The sequence below is a fragment of the Microtus pennsylvanicus genome, chromosome 10 (assembly GCF_037038515.1).
Source record: "Microtus pennsylvanicus isolate mMicPen1 chromosome 10, mMicPen1.hap1, whole genome shotgun sequence".
Lineage (NCBI taxonomy): Eukaryota > Metazoa > Chordata > Mammalia > Rodentia > Cricetidae > Microtus > Microtus pennsylvanicus.
Genome location: NC_134588.1, coordinates 38411727 through 38438997, shown reverse-complemented (window position 1 = coordinate 38438997; position 27271 = coordinate 38411727). Strand labels below are relative to the sequence as shown.

At 37.5% G+C, this 27271-nt stretch overlaps 1 protein-coding gene across 1 annotated transcript; it reads left to right on the top strand.

Annotated features, from left to right (window-relative positions):
• The first annotated feature begins 709 nt into the window (after positions 1 to 709).
• Rgs13 (regulator of G protein signaling 13) lies at positions 710 to 25381 on the top strand. The gene is made up of 6 exons (XM_075987430.1): positions 710 to 843; positions 1997 to 2065; positions 6746 to 6808; positions 9575 to 9636; positions 23125 to 23291; positions 24510 to 25381. Exons 3-6 carry the CDS (start codon positions 6750 to 6752, stop codon positions 24690 to 24692), a joined length of 471 nt encoding a protein of 156 aa, XP_075843545.1. The 5' UTR covers positions 710 to 843; positions 1997 to 2065; positions 6746 to 6749; the 3' UTR covers positions 24693 to 25381.
• The last annotated feature ends 1890 nt before the right edge of the window (positions 25382 to 27271 follow it).

The following is a 27271-nucleotide window of genomic DNA, read 5'->3' as shown; positions in this document are numbered from 1 at the left end:
TAAATATTTTAGGAAGTATTCTCTCGGTGACATTCTGCTCCTTTTTACTATTTTATTACACACACACACACACACACACACACACACACACACACACAGAGTATTAGACATAAGACAAGGGAGTAAACATCTCCCCATAGTTTGCATTTAGTAGAGCAGATCATCTGAAGCACTCTGTTCAGTCCAAAGTCTAGCAGGTGCTTCAACAGACTGAATGATGACAAGCAGTCAAAATAAAGACACAAAGGACCAGTACAGTAAGAGCTACAAGGGTTAGCCAGAAAAGAGAGCCCATAGCTTGTTACAGGTTCTTAGTCAGTTGCCTACTGTGATCAATTGTCAGTAGCTCCCATCACTTGATACTAGGTATTTGCAGTGGTAGTCTGCTTATTTGTACTCAGGTCTGTCATTTTTATTTTCCCAAAGGGGATTTTCCTTTATGCTGCACATTGTCAAAAACTTGAAAAGAAATAATTGTTCAGAAGAGAAGTTTTGACTACAACAGTTGAAAACTCTAAGGAGCTGCTGCTTCCAGCCATCTGGACTCGGCTGACGTTCTGATAAGTTTAGATAAAAACCTCTTTTATCAGCAAGGCATTGCAATCCCACAGCACTACTTTCCATATTCAAAAACCCTCTCTTTGCATAGATATGTGTTTGTAAAACTAGAATTTCCTAGCACAGAGGCTGGAGTGCCGGAGAAGGTAATTAGACAGACAGTAGAGTCTTTTTCTGCCAGGAAAAATAAGAGTACTTGGTGTCTCACGCAATTTCAGAACCTGATTTCAAAAGGAACATAACACGGAGAAAATAAAATGTTAGACTGCTCTACAGGATATATGTGTAAGTATGAGATTCAGTGTAAAAAAAGAAAAAAATAGTGAATAGAAGAATGCTACCTTGATATAAATGCCTGGTGGGTACCAACCTCAGTAGCAAGGTGGTAAGGGTGCATGGAAGGTATTATTTTTAAGAAATAGACAAACAAAAATGGCTTAGGTTTTATGGCTTTAAAATTAAATAGGGAAAAAGAGGATCTATTGCAGTTTTAAATTGTCTTTTTTTAATGTTGTTTTCATGCGGATGTTGAATGATAGAGATACAAAAATCAGAAAATTTGGAATAAAAAAAACCCTTGATTACTAAATGACTATTTCTACAGTTTATTAGCTCAGCTAATTGTCATGTCTGTTTATTGTAAGGTCTATCTGAAGCACTGTTAACCTCGGTTCTAGAATTTCTTTATTCCTCAGACTACACCTAAGTACAACTTCACAAAATTACTTTTTACTAAAAAGCAGGATTTTTTTTGCTGCATTGCAAAAAGGAGCTATAAAAATGTAAAGTGGTCCAGGTTTTTCAAAACTATATCCAACCTGCGAAAAGAAAAGAGAATAGGACGGGTTTTTAGTTTGTATTTGAACAGAAAAACTTTCTTGATTATCTGTCAGAATTATCAAATTTTAAATATGTAAAAAAGAGTTAATTTTTAAACATATTCATTTTTATTTTACTCTAAGATTTAATTTACAGGTGGGGGATATGGGGATCTATTTATGCCATACTATGTACACAACTCGTACTATTGCCAGGGTATTTATGCTTAGGCTATCGATTAGCTATGCTCTTCTTCTAAAAAAGAAATAGTTATCAGGAGAAATATACTCCTTATGGACTTGTTTTTTAAAAAGTACACATTAGTTTTATTATCAAAGTAGAGGAAAAAGATAAGCAAAGTTATACATAGTTGAAGTAATCATAAGATGATCAGATAAAAATCAATGGAAAGATATATTAAGTGCATTTTATGTAGTTTTATACTAATCTATGAAATGACCACATTCTAGCGATGCACAAATGGGCTCTGCTAAGACCCATAAAGCAGAAGTTATTGGATAAAAACAAAGGCCAGGTACTTATATAAATCCTTGCAAAATATGTATTTTTGCACTAATCTTTCTGCGTCCTCTTGTTTTTATCATTCCTTTATTTTTAGGTTAATGGACTGTTTCTACATGACTACACCAGCATGAGAAAAACAGGATTACCACTGATTTGAAGCTTGGTGAGTTTATCCACAGCACAAATCAGTCCCACATCATGTCAACTTAGATCATTCTAAACCATGAACTCTCTTTTTTACCAAAATAAATTGACATTCTGGGAGCATTTGAGTTTAATTTTTATTTTATTTTCTGCTTGTGCTATAATTTTAAAAGTACATTTTACTAAAGATATGCTTAGCTGCATTTATCCAACAAAACATATTTAAGTTTACTAATTAATTAAATTCTTATTGCACGTCTTTTAAAAATTATAATTTACCATTTTTAGTATAACTACATGTGTTTAAAATTTCTCAATTGTAAATTTGAGAGCATTTGACCCTGCATATTTTGGTGGAGATTAAAGATGAAAATGTATGAGTTAGTCACAAAATATTGTAGGATGTAAAATTGCAGTTATTTCTTTTCATTTTCAATTAGAAGTATTTAAGAAATACTTATTTTAGAAATTTTTCATCCCCAGACTGTGAATTATATGTTCTTTATTTGGTCAAATGAAATTCCAAAATCTGTGTTTATTCTTTTCATTTAGAGGTTTGCAATTTTAACTTCACCCTTCATCTGCTTCCTATCTTCCAAGACTACTTCGAAATATTTTGCTATTTTTTTTCTTTCTTCTTTTAATCTTCTTTTTCCTTCATGTTTGAGTCTTGTGTGTTCTTTACCTCTCATTTTTCAAGTGTTTTGGTTGGAAGAGAGAATAAATTCAACTGGTCAATCTGACCTTTTTTATAATTAAATATTTGTAAGTTACTTCTTTGCTTCAATCTAGAGAACATTGCAGGATATTAAACTGTTGTCCTTCAACCCAGCAAAGTTGTGGGACACGGTGACCATGAATCCATAAAGGCACAAGGGCATGTAGGTGGGCATTCAGTTCTGGAAACCTTAATGAGCAAGAGAGAGCTGATGGTCACAGGCAAACATGGGGAGCAGACCTACGGTCCTGAAACAACATCTATCAAGTCCCAGATGTGGGGGTGCTAGAAAGCCAGAAGCCATCATAGAACACAAACAATTTTTTCTATGTTCTATGTATTTTGTATGTAACACATCTAGTGCATAACTAGTTAACTAAATATTTTCTGATATTGAATCACTGGTAATTTTATGACATTGTATTCTATTTGTATTCTGTAACCTAATAAACTGAGTGTGACTTGGAACCCTAAACAGTATAAAAACAACTGCTTATACGTGTTTATCGAATAGCATTTGAAATGCCATAGAAAGTAGGTAAGTTAGAACTTAAAGTCACATGTATATGTACTTAATATTTATAGTTTTATTTCAGTCCCTTCTGATGCTTCCACTGATGGATAGCTTGTAGCATAGACCCTTGTTCTGCATCAGTCATCTAACTGAGCACACAGATGTTGTTGAACTTGACAGAGCTTTGCTGGTATTAGAAAAATCAGGACCACACTTGGGGCAAAAAGCATCTTGGGGTCATGCAGCCTGACAAGGGTGCCCACGTGGATCTCAGCTTCCTGTTTCCCTTTGAACCAAGCATCTTGATGGCAGAGACAACCCACACAATCATTTCCAAGAGGACAAACTAGGGGAACTGTCCTCTCTCCTTTAGTACTCAAACTTCTGGTCATGCAAATCCTATCTTGTGGCTTCTAACCTTTGGTATGACAAATAGTCCTGGAGGATTCTAAATATCTGTTGCTGAATCAGATAACTCAATCTTTAACCGAATTACTAAAAACAATAACCAAAAATGAGATAGCAATTTTAAAAGAAATGAAAAGAAAGAGGATTTACAGAGAGTTAATTCACATGTAGAAGAATGAGCAACATTAATTAGGAAAAGTGGTCATCTGAGTTGAAATTTAAAAAGAAAGGAGGAATATACTCTGGTAGAACATATACTTCGTTCCTGCAGAGGGTCTTGGGAAATACATACTTCCTGAATGTCAGTACAAGAAACTGAAGGTCAGATAAACTGGAACAGAAACTCTTTGCATGCATCTATTTTTCTAATCTTCATTGTTCCGTTTCAGAGAAGAGGAAATAGATAATCTGAGAGGTAAATTAACATGCCCAAGGTCACATAGCTAATAAAAGCCTCAGCTAAAGTGTGTGTTGTTCTAGTTTCTGAACTGAACTATCTGAATATACTAAGTGCTCTCGGGTGCTCCGGGAAACCCCTGAGCACTAACTCATCACAGGGAGTCTTCAGTGCACATCTGAATGCTGCATACTGATTTTGTGGTTTCTGTCTGACCCCATTGTAGCTATTAAGCTATATGTATATACTTTATAAAAGACATAGAATTACATAGATGGTAAAAATTCAAAAATACGTACACATGGCTTTAGCGGATGAAGTGGAAAAGACAATGAAACAAAATCCATTGTTCAAGAAGAAATACTGAGTCCTTGTAGGAGACAAGGAGGAGCAGTTACATTGACAGTGAGGATGTTCAAGAAGCAAGGGCATTGAGTATGGAAATTTAACTTCACTAATACAATTCAAGGCATGATCACTATAAATAAACCAGCCAATGCCATAGTTCTCTTAGTCTCAATTATTTAATTATTAATCATCTGTAATTAAGTTTATTTTTCCACAAAACACTTCTCTTTTCACCACTGTGATATTTTAAAACTTTAGTAAATTACTATTATCAACAATTTAGAATGCAATGATTCTTTCCTGAATTTATGGTCATCTGGAATCTCGCTGCACACACACACATAGCTCTATAACTAACTTTCCTTTCTCCTTACGTTGCTACATTTACAACCAAAAGAGGCTTAGTTAGCCAGTAACTTCCCTCCTTCCCACTTGTTCCCTCATGTCCGTCCATTTAGCTGTACAATGCTTATTCTATCACTTTTTCCACTTCTCTCAAGTCCTCTACCTCTATCCATGGATATCTTTTACCAAATTCACGCTGTCACACTAAAAGACTCATTGGCACACGCTACAGACACGCCAGTTAGAGTAGGTAAGTGGCAGAGTCCAGCCTGTGTGTCTCTACTGTATCAGTCCTCAGCAGCTTTCACAGGACACAGGGGTGGGGGGACCAGCACTCCATTTTATTACTTTCTCCACCTTGCTGCTGCCTGCTCTGCTCCACTGCACTCATCCCTGGTGCTATTGTTAAGGGGCCTGACAACATCTTTAAATCCTTTGCTCTCTTATTCTCTTTCTTTAACACCAAAATGATTACTCTTTTTTTTTTACACTTCCAAATCTTTATTGCTTAAAATAAATTGTACAAGTCTTTTACGGTACAATATTTTGTTTTTTTAAACAGTCTCTAAATGTTAGTGTACAGTGGATATCTCTTTCTGGAACTCAACTATGAATTATGAGTTCACCAAAAATAAATAGGCTCTTTGGAGCTTATGAAACAGCATTATTCTGCTTTCTGTCTAGTGGACACCTTTTTCACAGTCTCACTAAGATGTCTTTGTACTTGTCCTTCATCTTAGGCTGTCTTTTCAGTTCACAATCTTTCCCAAGAAAACTCATTATATTTTTTACTTTTCTTAAGTCTTTATGAAAATACCCAACTGTACTTCCAAGTCAAATCTCTCACGTAAACTTTTTCCATCCTTTCTCTCTAAAGATATATCCAAAGATGATTATTGGGTTGCTCTTAACTCTGTAGACTTTTCTCCCAAGATCTCTCCCTTTTTCATCCTAGACATCCCAATTCTTCACTTTTCTTCAACTAACCATTCCTTCCTAACCTTTGCCTAAGCAATCCCCCCTTCATTTGACACTTCAGCATCTTCCATTGACTCCCACTCAGATGGTGCATTACTGGGATGGCTTGACTAATCATTCTCAAGTCTAACTCAGTTCTCCTCCTGCAGGTACACACAGACCCTCTAATAAAACCCAACAGCATGTTTTCTCGTGGCTTATCAATAAGAATAGGAAGAGAAGACCAGGGTCTCTGGAGATCACCCACTGGCACTGAGCTTCGCAGGGGACAAGAAATCAGAAGACACTTTGAATGAGTCGATAAAGTCATAAAAGCTTCACATAACTACCTATGTATAGATACCAAACTAGTTCCAGACTTTATATAAAACATGCATCCAATTATCTCAGGCATGTTTTTAGTTGTTTTCTCAAAATCCCAAGTTAAAAACCAACCATGACATGTGCTGCTATATATACACTCAGACTAGATTGAGTCAACTCTCAGAATTTCAGTTACAAAGTCCAAAATGCCCAAGTTTATGCAAAAACTACTCTTCTCGGAACTCATTCTTAAAGAGTTTTTATTTGGTGTTTATGCTATTTTATTTGACTAATTACAAAGAGGCAATTTTTCCTTCATATTTTTAGGGAGTATTCTAAATATAAAAATTGCCCAAAAAGGAAGCCTTAGAAGTTGACGAATTCATTGTCAGTGGGTTCTAATTAAAATCATCTTTCAGAACTCTGTATTTTTAAAAACCTATTATTAATGAACTGGTGGGTAAGAGGAATTCCAAAGTCACTGAGAAATCTAATCACCTATATTCTTATGAAATATATATGAGGTGAGTCATTTTATCCCTTCTTCCTCCATGACCCACAGTGACTTCTATTAGCTTTAAGACTTCCCCCTTTTGAACTATATAATTTTACATATTCTTTGAAAGTTGACTCATCAGAAAGTCATTTTACATGACTAAGCACTATACCTGTATGCTTTTCTTTTTAGAAAAATGAGCGGGCATATCTGCTGGATCTGTAAGCTATGCAGAGCTAAGAGGCTCCCTTCAGAGTAAGTAGCTTTTAAATATTATTGCCATTTTAAAGAATTTTTAGTCACATGATAAATACATACATAGATATTTTAAGTACGTTTTAAATATATTTTGCTGAGAAAGTAAAATTTACATTTACAGAGGAGAAACTCCAGCAGAGGAGCAGTTACATATGACACAAAACTCATTTCCATTATTTGAAGTGTAGATCTAAGAACTCGGCAACTTAGACATTTTAGAAAGTGATGGTTACAAACGTTCTTTTAAAAAGTAATTTGGTACTGTTTATATTAAAGGGATTTTTTTTAATCCAATATATTTTACAACTAAAACCTTCTTAAAAAGTGCCAGACACCTCCGTTTTTTTCCTGAGGCTTACAGGAGTTGAAGCCTACCAAGCTCTCGATCTTTTATGATTGCAGGGAAATTTGTCACTGCCTTGTTTTTTTACAGGGTCTGTCATTACAGACTAGGCTACCCCAAGCTTGTGATCTTACTGCCTAAGCCTCCCGAGCACTCAGATCAGTTATATTATAAAGCCCCAGCCTTTTTTCTGAGATCTACAAATAGATTAAAATGGAAGGAAGACTGAAAAATTAACAAAACAATTGGGTTTATCACAAAAAAAAAGTTACAGTTTCAAGACTTCTGTCAGATTAACCACACATGCCTAACCTAGGTTAAGGGAAGACCTCAATTCTGAACACATACATGTAGGTCAGGGCTCTTGATCAGTCTGACCTTCCACAGACATAGGAAAGCTACTGCTTGATGAAGAGAGGTAGCTGTAGTGATGGATGCTAATACCCAACACTCAGCATTCCAGTGAGCAGTTGAAGTTTGTGAACTATGCAGGTGCACCCATGGAAAAAGATATAAAAGTCTCACTAGGGCAAGCTCTCTTCTACTGGCGATCCCTATGGCCTAACACAATCAGAACTTGGGTTTCCTGTAGTCTGCCTTGAAGATCCCCCATGGAAAGGAGAAGTTCAGCAAAAGAGAGGTCATTTGATAGGAGCTTTACATTCATAATGACCTCATCAGATATAGAGATAATAATAAAACTAAGGTGTGGAGATGTCCTAAGTCCAGCATCAAGGAAGGGATCCCTCAACGCTCAGACTCTAAGTAAGCATCAGCGTCATGGGTTTCAAAATGTCTTCATATCTGATTGCTTTTTGCTGCCTACCTGCCCAGAGAAAAAGGAAGTGACACGAAACTGGAAAACCCAGGTCAGGAGACTCAGGCTGATCTGGGGCAGAGGTACTTAAAAATAATCTTTACATAATTCTGAGGATACCGTCTTCCTAATCACGGGCCAACATAAACCCTGTGTGAGAGAGAAAGGAAGCCAAAAATAAAGCGGAAGTTCAAATAACCCAGTTTCTCCAACCACTGTCTGTATCTGTAAGTCTCGTAAATCTTGCAGGCAAAGGCATTCTCTTGGCAATGAGTTCCCAACACAGCCATGTTGTCTCCCCTCCCTGGAGATTTCAGTCTGTCCTCCACAATGGGAATCAGTGAGACAAAAAAAAAAAAAAAAAAAAAAAAACATGTGAGAAACCTGCCTCACCCTTCCCATTTCAATAGATTAAATAATATTATTTTAGCTCATCCTTTTTGAAGTTCCAGTGAGAGAAAAGAACAGTGAGTCAGAAATAGTTTTCATGGAAACGTTTATGAGAGCACCGGACAGAGTGCACCTCGAAGCTGATGTGAAAGTCTAGACGGAGACCATCCGCTGTTACAGGACTAATATTGTTCTATGCTATGTATTATTTAACTTTTCAACTCTTTTGTTATGTTCATAACCAGTTAATGTTGCTGGTCAATCCTGAAGAATTAACACTCAGGCTGACTCTCTAAGAACAACAAGGAGCAGGTCTCACTTGCATCTTCAGGTTTTTTTAGAGTATACCAGTGCTAAAGGCAGGAAGACCACACGTGAAGCAAAGCTGGGTGGCAATGAACATATTAGTGACAGGAAAATAAAGTTATTTGTGTGTGAGAAAGTAGAACCACTTACCAGTCCCCTCATGAAGATCATCAACAGAAACAGAAATTGAGCCTTCAAGCCAGCACCTTTCACAGATGTCTTCTAAGTGTGACTTTATTTACTCTGATCAAGTCGAATGTAACTTGATATATTCTACGTTCATTAATTCCAATGCCTTCAAAGTTCAATATATAAATACACGCAGATCAAATAAGAAAGTGCAAATGTAATAGGCTATTGCATGTGCATCAGCTTTGAAGATAAGCCCAGCATTAATTAGGGAAGGGGGTGCACCTGTGACAGTGGCAGAAGGACATGAGACAGTCCTATAGAGGCAATTGGTGAGTCTGTGCCTGGAACTTTCAAAGTGTGTGTCAAGTATATATCAAGCGTAGACAACAATGAGGACACTAAGAGAGACTTACATAAGTCTAATCTACATGGGAAGTAGAAAAAGACAAGATCTCCCGAGTAAATTGGCAGCTTGGGGACCTTGGGGGAGGGTTGAAAAGGAGAGGGGAGAGGCAGGGAGGGGAGCAGAGAAAAATGTAGAGCTCAATAAAAATCAATAAAAAAAGAAAAAGTATATATCAAGTGTATATCAAGTATACACCAGTTATATTTTAGAGTTTAAAAACTCAGTGAAGACTATCACATAAAGGGTCAAAGGACAATAAATAGTGTAATTATATTTTTCCATTATTCTCAAGAGAGCATAGATTTATTTAGCTCAGCAAAACATTGATAATAATTTAGCCTAATCAGTGCTTTTTGTTTCTTTTCAAAGTCTTACTTTGGAAGAAGTTTTAGGATGGGCCCAATCTCTGGAAAGCCTGATGGCTACAAAATGTGAGTATGACGTGCATGTCACCTTTGGATAAGTGGGCTGCTTCATGTTTATGAGGAGGGGGTGGGGTGCTGCAGGACAGGTGTAAGCAGCGCTGCTTGCTACTTCCTAAACGGCAACTGACACGGTTCAAAAAAGAAAAACCTGAAAATAGCTTCTCATGACAACCGCTGTTATTTTCTTCAGTGTTAATTAAAACAAGATTAGTCACCGTGGGTATTTATTCTTCGCAAGTGTATGTATGAAGCCCATTGGGAATATGTTGAAATAGTAACACATTCTGAAATATACTGCCTTCCCATAGCTTGCTAAAGTTAGTGCTTGGAAATTATTTTAAAAGTTGCTGTTCTAAGTACTTTCAAAAGGAAGAAACAATTTGAGCCTCAGTGTTCTAAAATTCTTTGGAGCTCTTCAGTCTCTGATTTCAGGGGCTCCATGTGCACAAGCACGAAAAAATGATACAAATGAAAGGTCAGATAGATGGAGGTAGATAAAAACATAAGTTTAGAAGCTCAATATGGTTAATATGAAGAATGATGGGTACTCAGGAGAACTGTCTATTGTGCTTGGAACAGAAAATGGTAGGTGATAGAAAATTTTAAAAACCAAAAGACAAGTTAAAAACAAAAAAATTCTACTGAACTTAGTGAACTTTCTAATAGTGCTAAAACCATCAAATAATTGTTATTTTTATCTGTGGACTTAGCCCTTTATTTGGGACTTCCCTTTGTGAGAGTCTTTGTTCGGATGTCGTGACTACGAACAGTAGGTAACCATGCCACTCCAATGTTTTAATTAGTAGGTGTGTAGCGTTATTCTAGACTGAATACATCCCATCACTCATGGGGTTCTCAGGGGGACTCTACCTGCCCACACTGCCTCAAGAACATTCTTTAGTACCACCACCGTTATTTCTTAATCACAGGGCAATGGTGGGAGGTGTGAACTCTTAGCTTTTTCTACCAGGATTCCTTAGTCCCTCAAGACTACTTTCCTAGTATTGTACATCCCCAGACCTGAGTACCATCTAAGCATCCATTTTTAATCATAAGCCATCCCACTGAAAATACACACAGCATAATTTCTTTCTTTCATTTGTTTGCAAGAAGATTTGAACTATATCTTTTACATATCAAGTATTATTCATAGTTCCCTGATGTAACTTTCTAGTAAGACCATGAATTAAATATTATATCTTGGGGCTAAATTTTAGGGCATTTAAATAGATGAAGAAGAGAAACTTGCCTGTTAAGTCGGCTGCATTGATTCTTCTCCAAACAGTTTTAATATCAGCCCTAACCCGTGTTCACAATATTACCAGGTTAATCTTACTTTCAGAATTACAAAAAAAAATACCTTAAGCCAGCCCAAAAAGAAAAAAAGAATTACAGACATCTCATCTATAAAATAAGAGTGATAACCATCTCTCTGTTCAACACTATTGTACTAGTTGAACACAAAAGATATAGTTCAGTGAACTAGACAGCCTGAGCACAAAGTAGTTGTACACATCTCTGAGTACAATAATTTTTTTCTCTCCTTCCAGCCAAAATACCAAACTCTTAGTGTTCAGGATCCAAGATCCCCTAACCTAACCAGTTTTCTAAAATTTATGCCTAGTTGTGTCCTTTATAAAACAGACCTTCCACCAGTGTGGGAGCTGCTCCAGCCCTTACTTGTACATCAGTGATTCTCCTGCTATAAGCTTTTGCTCCGTGTTCTTTTTTCTTACCCAATCTAACACACTCTCAAAATTAAAACTCTCATTTCACCTTTCCTATGAAATGATTTAGAAATATTTTCCTGTTCTATTTTGTTAGTACATTATTTATTCTGCTCTAATTGCAACTAGCTTTGGTAATGAGTTTCTTTCCAAAGTAGTTTGCTAAATACATTGTAAAAAATTTTTTTAAGAAAAATTATTACTCATTCAGATTACATCCCACTGAGAGACTCAAAGTGTCATTTGTACCTAGCAGGCATGTACTACAGTTTAATGACAGATAAATATTAGTAGGAAAAGATCAACACACCAAGCTATATTATATAAATTTATAGGTCAGGGCTGAAGACTTGACAAAATGAATAGAGTAAATGATTTGACATGAATATCAAATGGGCATTTGCTTATGTGGACTCAGCAATTTAGAGACACGATGTCATAAGGATAAGCAAAGTCTACAGAAAAGGTAAGGACAAGAAGGTCTCTCTCACATTGCTCCTAAGAAATCCAATGGAACCATGAAATCAAATTAGCATGAAGTTCATTTAAAAATTCTACTATCGAATAAAGTGATAAAAAATATAAATCATCCTACAGATAGGACCAGCCAGCTAAAAATACCAAGAAAGCAAAGACCATATGTTCTAGAGAATAAAAGTGTGTTTACACTAACAAATGACATTAGTAAAATGTATCTGGTAAGCTATACCCAAAATGCTATTGTTACAGAGATCTAAATACAGCTCTGATCTAAGAATATATAGATCATAAACCTATATGGGGATGAAATGCATTAATCTGAGCCTCAAGAGAAGATGAGGAAATATTTGTTGGAAGACTTTTAAGTAACAGCTATATTCAACATAATGCCATTAAATTTCAGTAGTTTATAAAAAGTGGGAATTGGAAAGGATCACATTTATACAATCAGTTCTAGGAGAGACGATTTAATAGCAGCCTTCCTGGTATTCGGGCTCTTCATGTAGTCTTTCTGTGTCACAGATGCGGGAGCTGAGATGTAAATGCATCAGTTGAGGCTGTGCTGAGTACAACCTATTAATAGCTGTGTCCAGTTGGATTTCCTGCCATTAGCTGTAAAGAGAGGGTTCTTTGATGAGGGGTGTGAGTGACATTTATCTATGTACACAAGGATATTTGGAATGTTATCCTTAGAATGGTAAGGAATTGTGCTGGCCTAGCAAAGTGGTAGCAGTAGTTTCTTTTTTAAGGGCCATGGCCTCCCTATCCTAGGACACTGGTTAGGTTTCATGATTTTCCTCCTGTTGAGTGGGACTTAAGTCCAATAAGACTGCCTTTAGTTGCCACCAACATTTAAATCCCATTTACTGTACCTTAATGTATTTTCTGCCCAAACCAGAAAATTTCAATATCAATGGACATGTTAACATAGAAGGAAGAAAATGTTCTGGGGTCCCATCCATACACGAAGAATCACTAATACCTAATGGAAGAAGGAGAAATAGTCTCTACCTGGGATGAACCCCTCATTGGTTTGCCAATGAAAAGTAATAAGCCTTAAAATCATATACACACAAACAACAAATATTGACTCAGCATATATGTGTGTGTGTGTGTCTATGCGCACACGTGCATATATATGCATTTAATAATACAAAGAAAAAGAGGGTAATGTGGCAGAAAGATTAGATGAGCTGGGAGAGGCTACATGTAAAGGGAAGGTGAAAAGTGATACAGTTCTATTTCAATTAAAAATATTTTTGCAAAAAGAACAAGAAAAAGAAGGAGAGAAGAAGGAGAAGAAGAGGAAGAAGAAGACGACCTAGTTGAGAAGAGTACTATAACAAAGTAGATGCTGATTCAAATTCTAGATGTTATCCAGTAATTTACTGCTAGCAAACAAGTTTTCAGAACATTGATGATACTTTCTAAAACTGATGTGTATACATTCACATCCTGAATGCGTACTAAACCTGTTTTAGTTATCAGGTAGCACACTTGGGGAAAATCCCATCAGCCTGTCATACAAACAAAAATGCACAGAAAATTTTTTTTCAAAATCTGAAAATCCTTTCCAAGAAACAAGAAGGATCACCATTTATGGTAGATTCGGAAAGACAGAAAATAGCTATCAAACTAACTTGCATAAGCACCAGGAATAAAATTCCAACGGCAACAAAAATACTTATTAAAAATCAGATATTTTGACAAAAAATCCTAAGGTAGTAGTTTAAATATAGGAAATTACTTAAAAGTAAGCGGGTATTGATAGCCGATGTCTTTTAACTGAAGAAATGCAGTGCATTGATTCCTTGGTGTTTGATGTAAAAGTCAGTGTCATTTAAAATTATCCATGGTGAGTGGAGCAAGAAAAATCCTCTACAAATGTTAAAGTCTACAGGTGACTGAAAATTCCTCATCTTTTCAAACATATAAATTTTTAAAAAATATTTTTTTCAGAAGTAACAAGAATATAAGGAAAAAACTTCATCTATCCAAAAAAATACCTGAGACTTATGTAAGATTTTTCCTCAAATAATAAGAACCCAGCCTTCGTCACTGAATCCAAAATTGCTATCACAGAATCAGGCTTTACCAGCATGAAAATGGGGAAAGTAGTTGTGTGGGTGTTTCTGGTAACTAAACACTAAATGTGATTAGTAATTTAGTGATAGATTCATTTTTTGTTATTTTTATTTTTTGATATTATTATATAGTTATATCATTTATCCCTTTCCTTTACTTTCTCCAAACCATATACCTTCCCCCTTTATTTCTTTCAAATTCATGGTATCTTTTTTCATTAATTGCAGTTAAACACTCACTACACACACACACACACACACACACACACACACACACATATATTCCTAAATGCATAAGTGCAGACACTTCCATTTGTACAATGCTAATTGTGTGCATGTTCTCAGGGCTGACCATTTGGTATCTGGTGAACCAATGTGTTATTCTGCTATTCCCTGGGAAGGCTGTCTCTCCAGCTTTCAGGGCTCTGTGTTGTCTGCAGTTCTTTGCCTAGAGTTGAGGCCTCATGGGTTTCCCCCACTCGGTTTAGCAAGTCTGTTGTGCCCTTGCTCAGCTCACTTGTAATGAGCCGTGCTGGTGAAACTTTATGGGCGATGCTTCTGAAATTCCTCGGAGACGCAAACTCACTGAAAACTCAGTGTTCCTCCAGCTCTTCCAATCTTCCTGCCACTTCTTCTGAAATGGTACATGGCACTCAGGTGGGGGATTATAGATGTGTCTACCGGGACTGGGTTGCAGAAGTCTGCATTTTGAACAGTTGTGGTTTTCTGTAGTGGTATCCGTCTGCTGCAAAGAAAGTTTCCTTCCTTAGTGAGAGCTGAGGACTAAATTTACCTGTGGGTGTGAGCACAAATATTTAGAATGTAGGTAGAATTATGCTGGTTTAATAAGTACCAGCTGTAGTATCTCCTCCAAGATCCTTGACTTCATTAGTCCTAGATAACTGGCTAGGTTTCCAGTACCAGGCAAGAACTCCCTCTTGTTGTGAGGTTCATAAACCCAACGAGAAAGCTGTTGATTATTGCCAGTGTATGTGTCTCACTGCTGCCCCCTTAGAATTATCATGCTGCACTAATGATAGTTGTGGTTTGTAAGGTTTATAGCAGGGTAGGACTGCCAGTGGCTTCTCTCCTTTGGAAGTTTGTATGGTGACTTCCGGTACCATGAAAGCCAGCCCTCAGGGAGGTTCTGAGTAGTGTAGCATCTTCAACAATCCGAGCCTACCTTCCACCTCTGGGAGCAAACTATTGTCAAAAGATAACAATGGAAGTTATTCCCTGATATTGTTGCTTATACGAATAAAAAGATCACTTGGATGATTCAAACAATCCTCCCATATATCTGGGGGGCAGCATGAGGGTGGTAATGAGATAAAGGGGGGTATACATGTGCTTGGTCCATGTACTCCACTTAAACAGAGGAGACAGAGAACAACCTAATGGATAGATGATTCCACAGGTGGTAAGTGCTTTGAAAAAAATAAAATCAAGTGACATGGAAAAAAAGGTGCAAGACTGCAATAATTCAGCTGAGAGTTGCTGACTGCAAACAAAACTGTCAGGAGGAGCAGAAATGCCAGAACCTCTGACAGAGAATAAAACTGTCAGAAGGAAAAGGATCTGAACACAGAGATGAGTCAGAAGAAGCAGACATCTGGGCTGATGTATTTGGATATGAAGCCAAGTTGCAGGGAAACATATCTGAAAGATGCAACAATGTGAGATTAGTGTCTGCAAATAACTGAAGAGAAGTTTAATATGCCTACTGCATAAGGCCTCATAAGGCCATGTGAATGACCTTATTTACCCTGAACACTAACCAAAAATACATTTTAAAAAGATCTTCCCAGCTCTTGTCTGAAAAAGAAAGAAAAAAGAAAGGAAGAAAGGAAGAAAGAAAGAAAGAAAGAAAGAAAGAAAGAAAGAAAGAAAGAAAGAAAGAAAGAAAGGGAAACTAGTTAGAAGCATATTTTAATAAACAAGGTAAGATCAGAACACAAGAGAGAAGACAACCTTGAAAATAATTAGCATCTAGATGCTAGGAACAGCTATGGGTCAAGAGATTACTGGAAGAGTTAAGATAAAGAAGAAAGGGGGAGAGATGGTGCTTGGGTACAGGGAGATATTCCAGAGTTCAGGAGCAAGAGGCAGTAAAGGCAAAGGACATCTGGTGAACTAATGCAACAGTTCTTTCAGGAAAAGTTATATGAACTGTGAAGACTGGAGAGAGATCAGGTCAGAGAGGGCCCATAGGTGTAATAACATAGAAGCCCTTGATAGCTCAACAAAAGCATTTACAGTGGCATGTGAGAGCAAGGTAAGATATGTAATGCTCTGCGTGTGTATGTGTGTGTGTGAAAATAAGAAGATTAAAGAATAGAAATTGAGAAATGGCTGCCTAGAAGTCTTTGTGCTTCACTCTGTAACAAAATATGTTGTAGCCAAACTGTCAAAATTAGAAGGAAAATAGAATTCCATAAATTAGAAGAGGCTAGCTCTGAAGTTCAGTGATAAAGTGCTGGCATATACATAAGGCCGTGCATTGAGTTCCCATCACTACTTTTGTGTATGTGTGTGTTTATGTGTGTATGTGTGCAACTGTGTGTATATATGTGTGCATGTGTATATGTATATATGTATGTGTGCGTGAGTGCCTATGTGTGTATATGTGTGTGTATGTGTGCATGCATATGTGTGCATGTGTGTATTATATAAGTGTGTGTACATGCGTGTGTGCATGTGTGTACATATATGTGTGTGTATGTATGTATTATATATGTGTGTACGTGTCTGTGCATATGTGTGGCTTTTGTACAAGCAAGTAAATAAATGAATAGCTCATTCATAAAAGTAGCAAGTCACTTAGCAAAGAATTCACATGAGACTAGCAGCAGATTTATCAATAGTTATCTTACAGACCAGGAGGGATGGCATAACCTACTCCAAACTGTGAAAGAAAAGTTTCAGCCAAGAATTCTATACCCAGCAAAGCTGTGCTTCAAGATGAAAGAGAAGTAAAAACTTTCCTAGATAAAACAAAAACTCAAGAAATTCGCCACATTCAATTGGCTCTGAGAGAAATGTCCAAGGGAACAGTTTCTAAAAGCAGAAGGGTGACTGCCACTATTAAAATGCACAAAACTCCAAAAAATGAGTGAAAATGTAAAGGTGAAAGAGGAATCTAACTCTATCAACACAAAGACACCAAGCCCAAAGTGAACAAAAAAGGAAGAAACAAAAAGGATGTATAAAACCAGGGGGGGAAAGATGACAAAACTGTCTTTAATCCATTATTGATAATATTAAATATAAATATACTAAATCCCCCAACTAAAGAATATAGGCTAAGAGTATAGGTTTGTTTTAAACACACACACACACACACACACACACACACACACAGTTAACCCAATACCCAATGCCAATACTATGTCATTTTTTATTACTATAGCTCTGTAATAGAGCTCGACATCAGGACTGGTGATACTTCAGGAAGCTCCTTTATTGTACACAATTGTTTTATCTATACTAGTTTCTTGTTTTTCCATATAAACATGAGTGTTGTTCTTTCAAGGTCTGTAAATAACTTCTAATGTAACATACTAGGATAGCAATATTTCAAGACAAGTAATTGAATGCTTCAAAATAGGTAAGAGAAACGATTTTGAATATACCCAAATGATATGTATCTGAAGTGATAAATATGTCTATTATTCTAATTAATCATTACATAAACTACACATAGACTGATATATCACACATGTACAACATACTAAGTACTGTCACTATGTGTCAGTTAAAAATAAAAATAGACTTTAAAGAAAAACGGAAAGGAGGGTTTATATAAATAGTTCAGTCAGCAAAATGCTCAACTTGCAAGTATGAGGGCCTGAGTTACTGAACTTACATTTTCAGAAAAGGAAAACACCTGGGCATAGTTGTGTAACTGTGATCCCAGTACAGAGAAGGTAGATACAGGTAGACTGCTATATCCTGTGGGCCACCCAGCCGAACCTACTTAGTCAGCTCCAGACCAGTGAAAAGCACACATGTTAACACACACACACATCTTATGTATGTATACACATATATATGTATATATATAGAGAGAGGATAACAAAGATGGGAAGGGGACGTGGTCAGTGGCAGGAAAGAGTGTGGGGTCAATACTTGTTTTGGTCACATTTGGGAAACATAGCAACATGCGCATCTGAGGATGACAGCTAACACTGAGGAGGTCATGGCAGACAGGAGAGGGGATAATGTAAAAGCAACAGAGAAATGTAAAGCTCTAAAAAATGAAAAAACATAAAAGAACCTAGGAAAAGCTTAGCTGGTAGAAAAGGAATCAAAGCAACTCTTCTAGAAAATTCTAGGGCTATGATATCAGGGAAATAGCAGTTGACAACTGCACATTGTTGAGCGGTCATTTAAAATTTACAGCAATATTTTAACTCAGAAGACACAGCTGTAGGTTTTCCTGTATCCTGCTTAGCCGCCCCAGCACAGACATTCTGGATAGGCAGGGGTTCTAAATAAGAGCTGGCATTAATCCTTTACTTTGAATCAAAATTATACTTAAATGTACTTTATATTCCCCTTGTAAATTATCATAATTACAGGTGGACAATCTTAAAAATACTGGATTTAACCGTGGAGGACTGGCAAGCCGACTAAAGCAATGAAATCTCCCCATACTGATAAAGCATCAGGCCGGGGGAGCATCTTTATTGATGCAGTGGCACAGAGCTGACACAGGAGTTACTGATGGATGCTGTTACTCCCTCCTGTGCATTGGCTCAGCTCCCTTCTCTGTGAGAGGTTTCCTGCCTCCCACTAAGGATTGGCACCTTCCTACACTATCATTTTTCCCAATCTCTGCTAACCGCTGCTGTTGCCATGGTTACTCCATCACACCTTACATTACTGTGCAACTTCGCCTGAGCCCTTTCCATTTAGCAATTTTTGTCTTCTCCGGTTTTTCAGGCACTGTTTTTAACCTGGCAGGGTGAAAAAAGAAATGTCCTTTTTTAGACATGGCTGTTCAGCTAGCACTCCCCCCCCCCCACTGTCAGAAAATGAAAGGTCATAGTACACTGTAATAATCCTCCAGTCTCAAGTACCACCTGCATGGGGAATGATTAGAGCCTACTGCACTTTGTAAGACTTATAAGAGAATCCTTTAAAATTTAAAAGCATGAAGGATACAGAAGCCGAGGTTATAAAACATTTATCCATCAGTAGCTGCTATTTACCAGCGTGTAGGAACTGTATATTCAGTAGTTAATAACCTGCAGTCCTGATTCTTATAGCTTCTCAGTAGAATGGGAGGACAATGGGAAGAAATCAACAAATATAATGGAACACAATGTATTTATTGGAGTTGCACGTTCTTTCTATACTAGGTCGGTTTATCAACTAACAGTGCATATTTAGGCAACCAGGAGAGTTCAGGGAACTTTTTTCAGATGTTATGATCTATAAGCCAAGTCTCAAGTCGAGGAATAAAGCACAATGTAGGAGATAAACTATATAAATAAATGACATACCACATAACAATAAAGTGTGTTTAGAGAAGAGTGTCTGAGCAGGACTCAGGAATTACATTTAGGAGAGAATAAACATGGGCATGAGCGTAGAGTACCCTGTCCAGTGAGTCTGGAAATCACACTGAAAAGCTGTGGCCTTGTTCATTTGAGCCATGGGAAGGTGTTGATAGGGTACAATAATGTGACCAGACATTTTAAATGGCTTTTTCTTCTCATGAGATTCCTAACAATACTGAAAGGAGCATCTGGTAGACTGACTGAAGCTTTGTCATATAAGATGGTTACAGATGTACCTCAAAATAATCTGAAAATAACAGAAGATAATGCAACAGTATAACAGTGTCATTAGCACATAAAGAGAATAGAAAAGTCGGGAAAACTCTAACTACAAAACACAAATATTAATAAAACAGAATATTTACTATAAACACTTACAGAAATTCTAGTAGAAGTTTAAACTTCTGTATGCCCAGTGGTGCAGATTGAAAGTACATGAATTTAAAATTAGTTCACATGTATTTCAATACGTACTAATGGCCACAGCTCACCTGCAAGTCAGTAAATGGTTGACTAGCCTTGTGCAGAAAGCACGATTCTGGGAAAGATAGGGTCCTCTTCTGACTCAGTTAAAAGATATCCCACATGTTCCTTCCCCATCAAGATAACTGTCACATGTCACTTTGTGTATCAGAGACATACTCATCCCACTGACGGCTTGTTCAAGAGTAATACAGAGATTTCGCCTAGTAGTTCGGTTGTGCTGTGAGTCAAAACAGCTATAAACTCAGCAATTCGATTTTGTCTTTAACATTTACTAAGGTTCCAGAATTGCTTTTACACACATATTCGTTCAGCTGTTTGCTTAAAGAGCTAGTTTTCTCAGACGAAAACTCACCTGGTGTACACAAATGTCTGCAAAATAAACCAGTGTGTAATCCTAGTCATTCTGCACACTAGAGTCATGTCTGAAATATTATACAGGTTCCAGTAGTCTGGGTCAGCTTTTAAAAATTATGATGTAATAATAAGTACCATAAAAATCCCAGTTGGCTATAATAAAGAAGGTTCTCTTGTTGTTCTCGATATATAACAACTGAGGTCAATTTTAACTCTGTTCCACACGGTAGTTCTGGCATTAGGCTAAAACATCATATTTCTTATAGATTTATCCCCCTTATGACAAGGAAAGAAAAGAGTCGCACAAGGTCAAGAACCTTCCACTTTGCTTCCACCTTAAAATGCACTTGTACATGACTCTCACTTTTCGGCACAAATTCAGGGGCCAGTGCAGAGGTAAGGGGAGCATGGAAATGTGACCCTCTTAGAGGACCAGGGAATAACTGATAATAATAGTAGGTAGTACTGCATCAAATACCCAGGCAGTATGTTTCATCTATTACATATAGAAGACTGTAATTTAGGAAATGAAAATTAATTCAGAAGAAGTTTCATTAGCAAAGGATATGGATACATTGGGAGTTGTACAACTGTTAGTTGAACCAAAAAAAAAAGATTTTTATTCATCTCTCACACTGGAGGCTAGAGAAGGCAGGGGTAGGTACAGGGGGTTTCCAGAATAAGAATTTATATAATAAATACAAATTCATATGTAATATACAACCTAATATTGGTTTCCAGACTGTATTCCCACCCCCGTCCCGCCCACCCATCCACCTAACCATCCAGCTGGTCAAGAATCATCTCATTCAGTGACCTGTGGACTTTCTATCTTCTGATTTATAGCTTATTTCATTATTTCAAAACCCTTGTCCTCTATTGCTGGCTAAGTCTTCTGTTACAATTCAAGTACCAACTATATAAATTCCTTCATTTTTAATAAGACTTTTTTTCAGTGCATTCTGGAAATCTGGTGTTTTCACTGTCTTGTTAAAGCAACGGTGTCATTTTGTTTTGCTTGCAACTTTGCCCACAGCTTTGGCTATGTCTCTAGCAGGAGAGCTAATAACCACAGCTGTGTTCTCTGCAATACTTATAGCAAGACAAGGACTATCACACCGACATGCCAGAAGGAAAACGAACTTCTTCTTTGAAATATAATTGATAATGCATTTCCCACTGGATAGTAACAGCTAACTGATGCCGCTTCCTAGGCTGTTTTTCTATATATGCTCTGCCCTCATCTGACCTGTACTCCCAGGCGAGGTGAAGTTTCTTTCAGACCTCTCCCATCCATTGCACTGCAGGCCGCACCTGCCCATCGCACTCTGAGCCATACTCATGTCTGTGTATCCCTGCACGCCAGATTCTTGCAGATGACCAGTGTTCCCCAACCCTGATGCTTTTGTATATGGTAGTTACCTCTATCTCTGCTATTTTCCTTGAGGATAGACTGTTGTCTTTCTTCCTGTATCACTGCTAATATAATCAGTGAAAATCGAGAGCTCATGTAGCCTGACTTTCTAGTGCTAACAAATTGGTCTAAAGTCTCTTATGAAGTTGCAGGAAAATATGACTTTACATCACTTCTATTCCATCTGATTATTACTCTTTCTCATGAGAGTTAATGATACCAATCAAAATTTTTGTTAACTAAATTCCATATTTTAGGAGTTAGTAGGCACTGGTGACCCAACTGATGGTAACAGTTTCATGGACAGATACTGACCTTAAAACTGGTCAACTTGCAAGCATTAAATGAGGCACTGAGTGTCTGTAAAGGAAAAAAATAACACTGTCAGTCTATAGGTAGTTTTGTATTCAGTCTGACTAAACTCAGTTTTAATAACATCCATGGAAAGTTACTTTGTCATTTTATCTTTTAGCAATTAAATTTCTCACATACGCCAAAAGACTTCACAGTCACCCAAAGGAGTTTAGTGGCCATCCCAAAGTATTCATCTTAAACCTTGAGACCACTCGGCCCTCCCTGGGATGATGAGGAACAAGTTACACCCTTAGAATGTGTCTAATCTATGAGCACAAGCTTCCAAAAAATGGGGCCTGAATAAAAGTCCTCCCACTCTGCTCACCCCAGAGACTGTTCAAGACCAAAGCTGAAGATAATCATCTAAGCAGCAAGTGTCATTGGCTGGTTATGTTCGACACAACACACTGCCCTGTGTTAGGTTCTCAGAAGGTGTCCAACATCCCTCTGGATTCCATTCCTTACTTGGTCCTTATTTCTGGGTTGAACCATAAACCATGAATATGATGTTCAATTCTTCATCTTCCTGTTCTTCAGCTGATTGGACACAGAGAAACACTCCAGACAACTCTGCCTCATCAAAGTATCACTCATACGTAACCTAGATAGTTTCCTCCCAACTCTAACTTGCCAGATCTATAACCTAGTTCTTACCTATCAGTTTGTTGTGAGGTCTTAATATATTCTGTAACTTTAGAGGGAGAGTTCTGCCTGCCTATGGAGCTTAAGTCCCTTGTATGGGTTCTCATGACATCTCCTGGCCTTTCTGTCATAGGCACATCTAAACTGACAAATATTTTCCACTGAGTGACTCAGAACAAAGGAATAACCACCAACCAGTGTCATCATTAAACATGCTTCAGCTGTAGAGGGACCTGGGTGCGTGGCTGATGCAGTCTCAGAAGATACCCACCTGCTTGCTCTGTATCTTTGGAGCTCTTCTCGGGTTTCTGTATGAAACTGTATGAATAACTGCTTAAATGTTTGATAACTGTTAACTCTTGAAAATAATCACATTCTTCTACTTTTAGATGGTCCAGTAGTATACGCAGCATATTTAAAATTGGAGCACAGTGACGAGAACATTAAATTCTGGATGGCATGTGAAACCTACAAAAAGATTGCCTCACGGAGGGGCAGGATTTCCAGGGCAAAGAAGCTTTACAGCATCTACATCCAACCACAGTCCCCTAGAGAGGTAACAGTCACGGGGCATGGCAATCGGGATATCCTTAGAAAACACTAATAACTCAAGCATCACTACCTGCCAGATATAGTCTATCCCAATATCCCCTAAATAATGTATAAACTAAGAATTACCAATCTGCTGGGTGATGATGATCCACTACTTTAATCTCAGCACTCAGGTGGCAGAAGTAGGCAGTTCTCTGTGAGTTCAAAGCCAGCCTGGTTTACAGAGGGAGTTCCAAGATAGCTGGGGCTACATAGAAAAACCTGTCTTGAAAAGACAACAACAACAACAAAATTATTAATTTTATTTTTCAGTCATAAAACCTAATTGTTAGCTAATTTAATAAACCTAATGAATTGCCCTGAGTGGTACAATCATTAAGTAGTAGCATTAGGATTCAATAGTGAGCTGTTTGTCTCACTAACTTATCTAAATTCCCATCAAAATTAAAAAGAACCAAGGGGTCCCTGGAAGAGTTCTCTGGCAGCAAAGTCATGAAATGCCGAGAATGGGCATGAGCAGCTCCCCGGTGGTGTTGGTCCAGCATGCACCTGAGTAAACCCAAACTCAGCTGCCATCCACGTTATCAAGTTATCGTCACTGCTGTCACGCTGCCTAACACCGAGACTCCTGACAGAGAGACAACCAAAGACTACAATTCATGTTCAAGGCCAGGGTGGAGGCTACCACAGGGGATTTCTGTCACTCAACATAACCCTATATTATTCAATTATTCCCACCAACCCTCCTGGAAACTTTTAGTCTTTTGAGATAACCACATCCCCCATCTATTTCTGCATTTCTCCTCACTTGCTTCTCGTTTTAGGACTTGTGTGGCTAGCACGGCGTTTGTGACTATTAAGGACAGTAAGGTTGAAAGCAGCCACTCTCTTCCTTTTTTTCTTTAAAAAGAGCCCTCCAGTTCATAAGCTTCCACGTTTGCAGACTACCACCAAGAAAGCATGGGCATGTCCCAGATACGCAGAGGTTGCTGGCGGTCCTTGGCAATGGACTCCCCGCTTTCTTCTATTGCTCTGGAACACTTACAGCAGGTTTTTACTTTTAAAAAGAGCAAAAACACCATGTCCTAAAACTCCTTTGAGATAGCTATGAAAACTGCACCCAAAACTGTGCTGTTACTCTAAAAAAGAGGAGACTAAATTAAAGCATCCCGTTGCAGGCATTCACGTTTGATTGTGCTTAACCTACAATTTCGTTTTACAGATTAACATCGACAGTTCAACAAGAGATGCTATCATCAAAAGCATTCAAGAACCCACTCAGACGTGCTTTGAAGAGGCTCAAAAGATTGTGTATATGCATATGGAAATGGATTCTTATCCCAGATTCTTAAAGTCTGAAATGTACCAAAACCTTCTAAAAACAGTTCAGTCCCAAAACTCTTGATTACTACCCAAAAATTTAAACTGAAGAAGACACATTGCAAGTGTTAAATTTAGAAAAAAAATGTACAAAATGAGAATGAAAGCAGAAATGAAACAGAAACCAAGCCATAAATTGATTTCTAGTTCCCAAAGGAAATGCATTCCAAACATACACAGTTTATAGCCTACTTACAGAGAGGAATTAACAGAGAAGGAAAAAGAAGTTAGCTCTCATCATACAAACACTTTAACATTTTTCTATACTAGGCAACTAATGATCATTTTTTCATTAAAGAAATTTGGCAATCAGCACAGATAACTTGTTTTTAAACCATTGTTCTGTGAATCATATCTCTATATACTCTACAGATAAGCTTAGAATATCTTGAATTAGTATATAAACTAGTCATGGTATAATCAATTATATTTTAGCTTGAGAAGCACTGAAAAATATGTTGAGACAATTTAGCTATAAAATTTTCCCGGTAGGATGTCCATAATTGACCTCCTATGTCATCTGTACCTTCTACATGCTAAATCATTGTGATGAGTCTAAGCACTTACTATGTGTGAATGATTTTTCCTTTATACTTCTTATGTGCTTTGCTATTAGGATATAAAATTTTGTCTTTTACTCTGGGATTAATTTCCTTGCAATATGAATTTATTATAATGTTGGAAGGCAATAAATTTAAAATTAAAAGGTTATGTGCATACATATGTACTTACAGTGCAAATCTCAGAGGGCCTAAAGTTTGCAAAAGTAAGAAAATAGAACAAAGTGCAGTTTAACTTATGTGTTTGGTGTCACCTTGCTATTGTTCTAAGATGTTAACAGAGTTTAGACTCAATCCTCAGACTTGGTGTTCCTGGGGTTCAACAAAACATACACAGATACAAAATTTGAACTGTTACCTTTTATACCTAAAAAACAAAAAATCAAGTCTTGTGTTGCTGATGGACAGAAAACATTGAAACTGACCCTCACCCTATCACAGAATCATGTTTCAATAGTCATGTTTTGTCCTGGTTTGACAGAACATCTTTAAACAGATTTTATCCCTCAGATAAAACAAAGCGTCCGCTCTTCCCAGTGACTCCCTTGTTCTCACACTGCCATGGTCCTTGCTCCTTGGGCTTATGTATCTTATTTTACTAAAAATAAAAATTGCCAGCCTCCTTGGTTCACAAGGTTCTAGGCATTTTAACTACTGCTTTCCGTGTTTAAAGGGGCAGCGTGAGTAACTGCACAGCCAACCACAGTGTATTCAGTTGCTGAAAAAATAGTTAGTCACTAAACCACCTGCCTCCAGCTTTAGAGAAGCTAACAACACAGTAAGTGACTAAGTGAAGAACCACGGGCAATAGAGTGGGGAAATGATACTTTGATGTCACACAAAGCCATTGAGAAAATACTAAATTTATTATATGAAACTTAAGTTTCATTTTGGATTTCCAAAGCTATTACATGAATTTATTCAGACGTGGGCATACTATAGAAAATTAGAAGAAAAAAGTCACAATCTCTCTGCTTTTCCATTTCCTTGTCTTTTGCATTTATTTTACACTTTATTTATTGTGTGCAGGCCATATACGCACGCAAGGACACATGCGCAGAGGCCAGAGGACAGCTAGTAGAAGGGATTCAGTTCTACCTTGTGGGTCTCAGAATCAGTATCGGGTCATTGGGCTTAATGACATGAACCTTTATCCATTAAGCCATCACATGGGACCAAGTTTTTCTTCTTATGCCATTTCTTTACTTTCTTAGTCTTCCTAAATCACCCACCCTGGCCTTCAACTCACTCTGTAACCAAGGAAATCCTTGGACTTGTAATCCTCCTGCCTCAGTCTTCAAATTAGTTTGAGTCATAGGTCTGTACCACCAAGGCTAGTCCTTCAGTACTTGTAAATTAATATTTTTCCACATTTCGGATGATGCTGGCCATAAGTTTTAGTACACATAGTCTTTTTGTGTTTAAGTACATTCTCTCTAGTCCTGTTTTCTCTAAGGCTTTGTCGTGAAGGCATGTTAGATTTACCTGCTCAGCCATGTTTATCTGTGCTCTGTTTACAACCTAAACGTCCTCCAACAGGTGGAGGAGTAGTGAAAATATGCTGCATGTGCACAATGGAATTCTATCCTGCTGTGGCAAAAATGAAAGCGTGAAATTTGTAGGTCAATGGCGAAACAAGAAAATGTTACACTGAGTGTAGTAACTCACACCCAGAAAGACAAATCCCTCTTATTTGTGGGCCCTAGCTCTGAATCTTTAGATGTGAGTGTATAACCTGGAGTGACCAAAGAAACCAGGGAAATAAAAAGGGACCATAGATGCAGAGATGAGAGGGAACTCTAGAGAGATCTAGAAAGAAGGTATAATAGGACACAAGTACTGTGAAGAAGGATGAGAAAGATGGGAGGCAGAAGGGAAAGTGGGGGGGGTGGGGAGAGAGAAAGAGAGAGAGAGAGAGAGAGAGAGAGAGAGAGAGAGAGAGAAGTAGGGAGGAGAGATGATAAAGAACAGCAAGGATAACTGAAAAAACACAGGGAAACCTATTGTCTTATGTTTACTTACACACACATATATAATAATATAT

Excerpts from the sequence above, each read along its gene's own strand:
- Rgs13 (XM_075987430.1), top strand. The coding sequence starts at position 6,750 with ATGAGCGGGCATATCTGCTGGATCTGTAAGCTATGCAGAGCTAAGAGG. Across the intron at positions 9,637-23,124 it reads AAGCCTGATGGCTACAAAAT|ATGGTCCAGTAGTATACGCA; the intron begins GTGAGTATGACG and ends TTCTACTTTTAG. Across the intron at positions 23,292-24,509 it reads AACCACAGTCCCCTAGAGAG|ATTAACATCGACAGTTCAAC; the intron begins GTAACAGTCACG and ends TTCGTTTTACAG.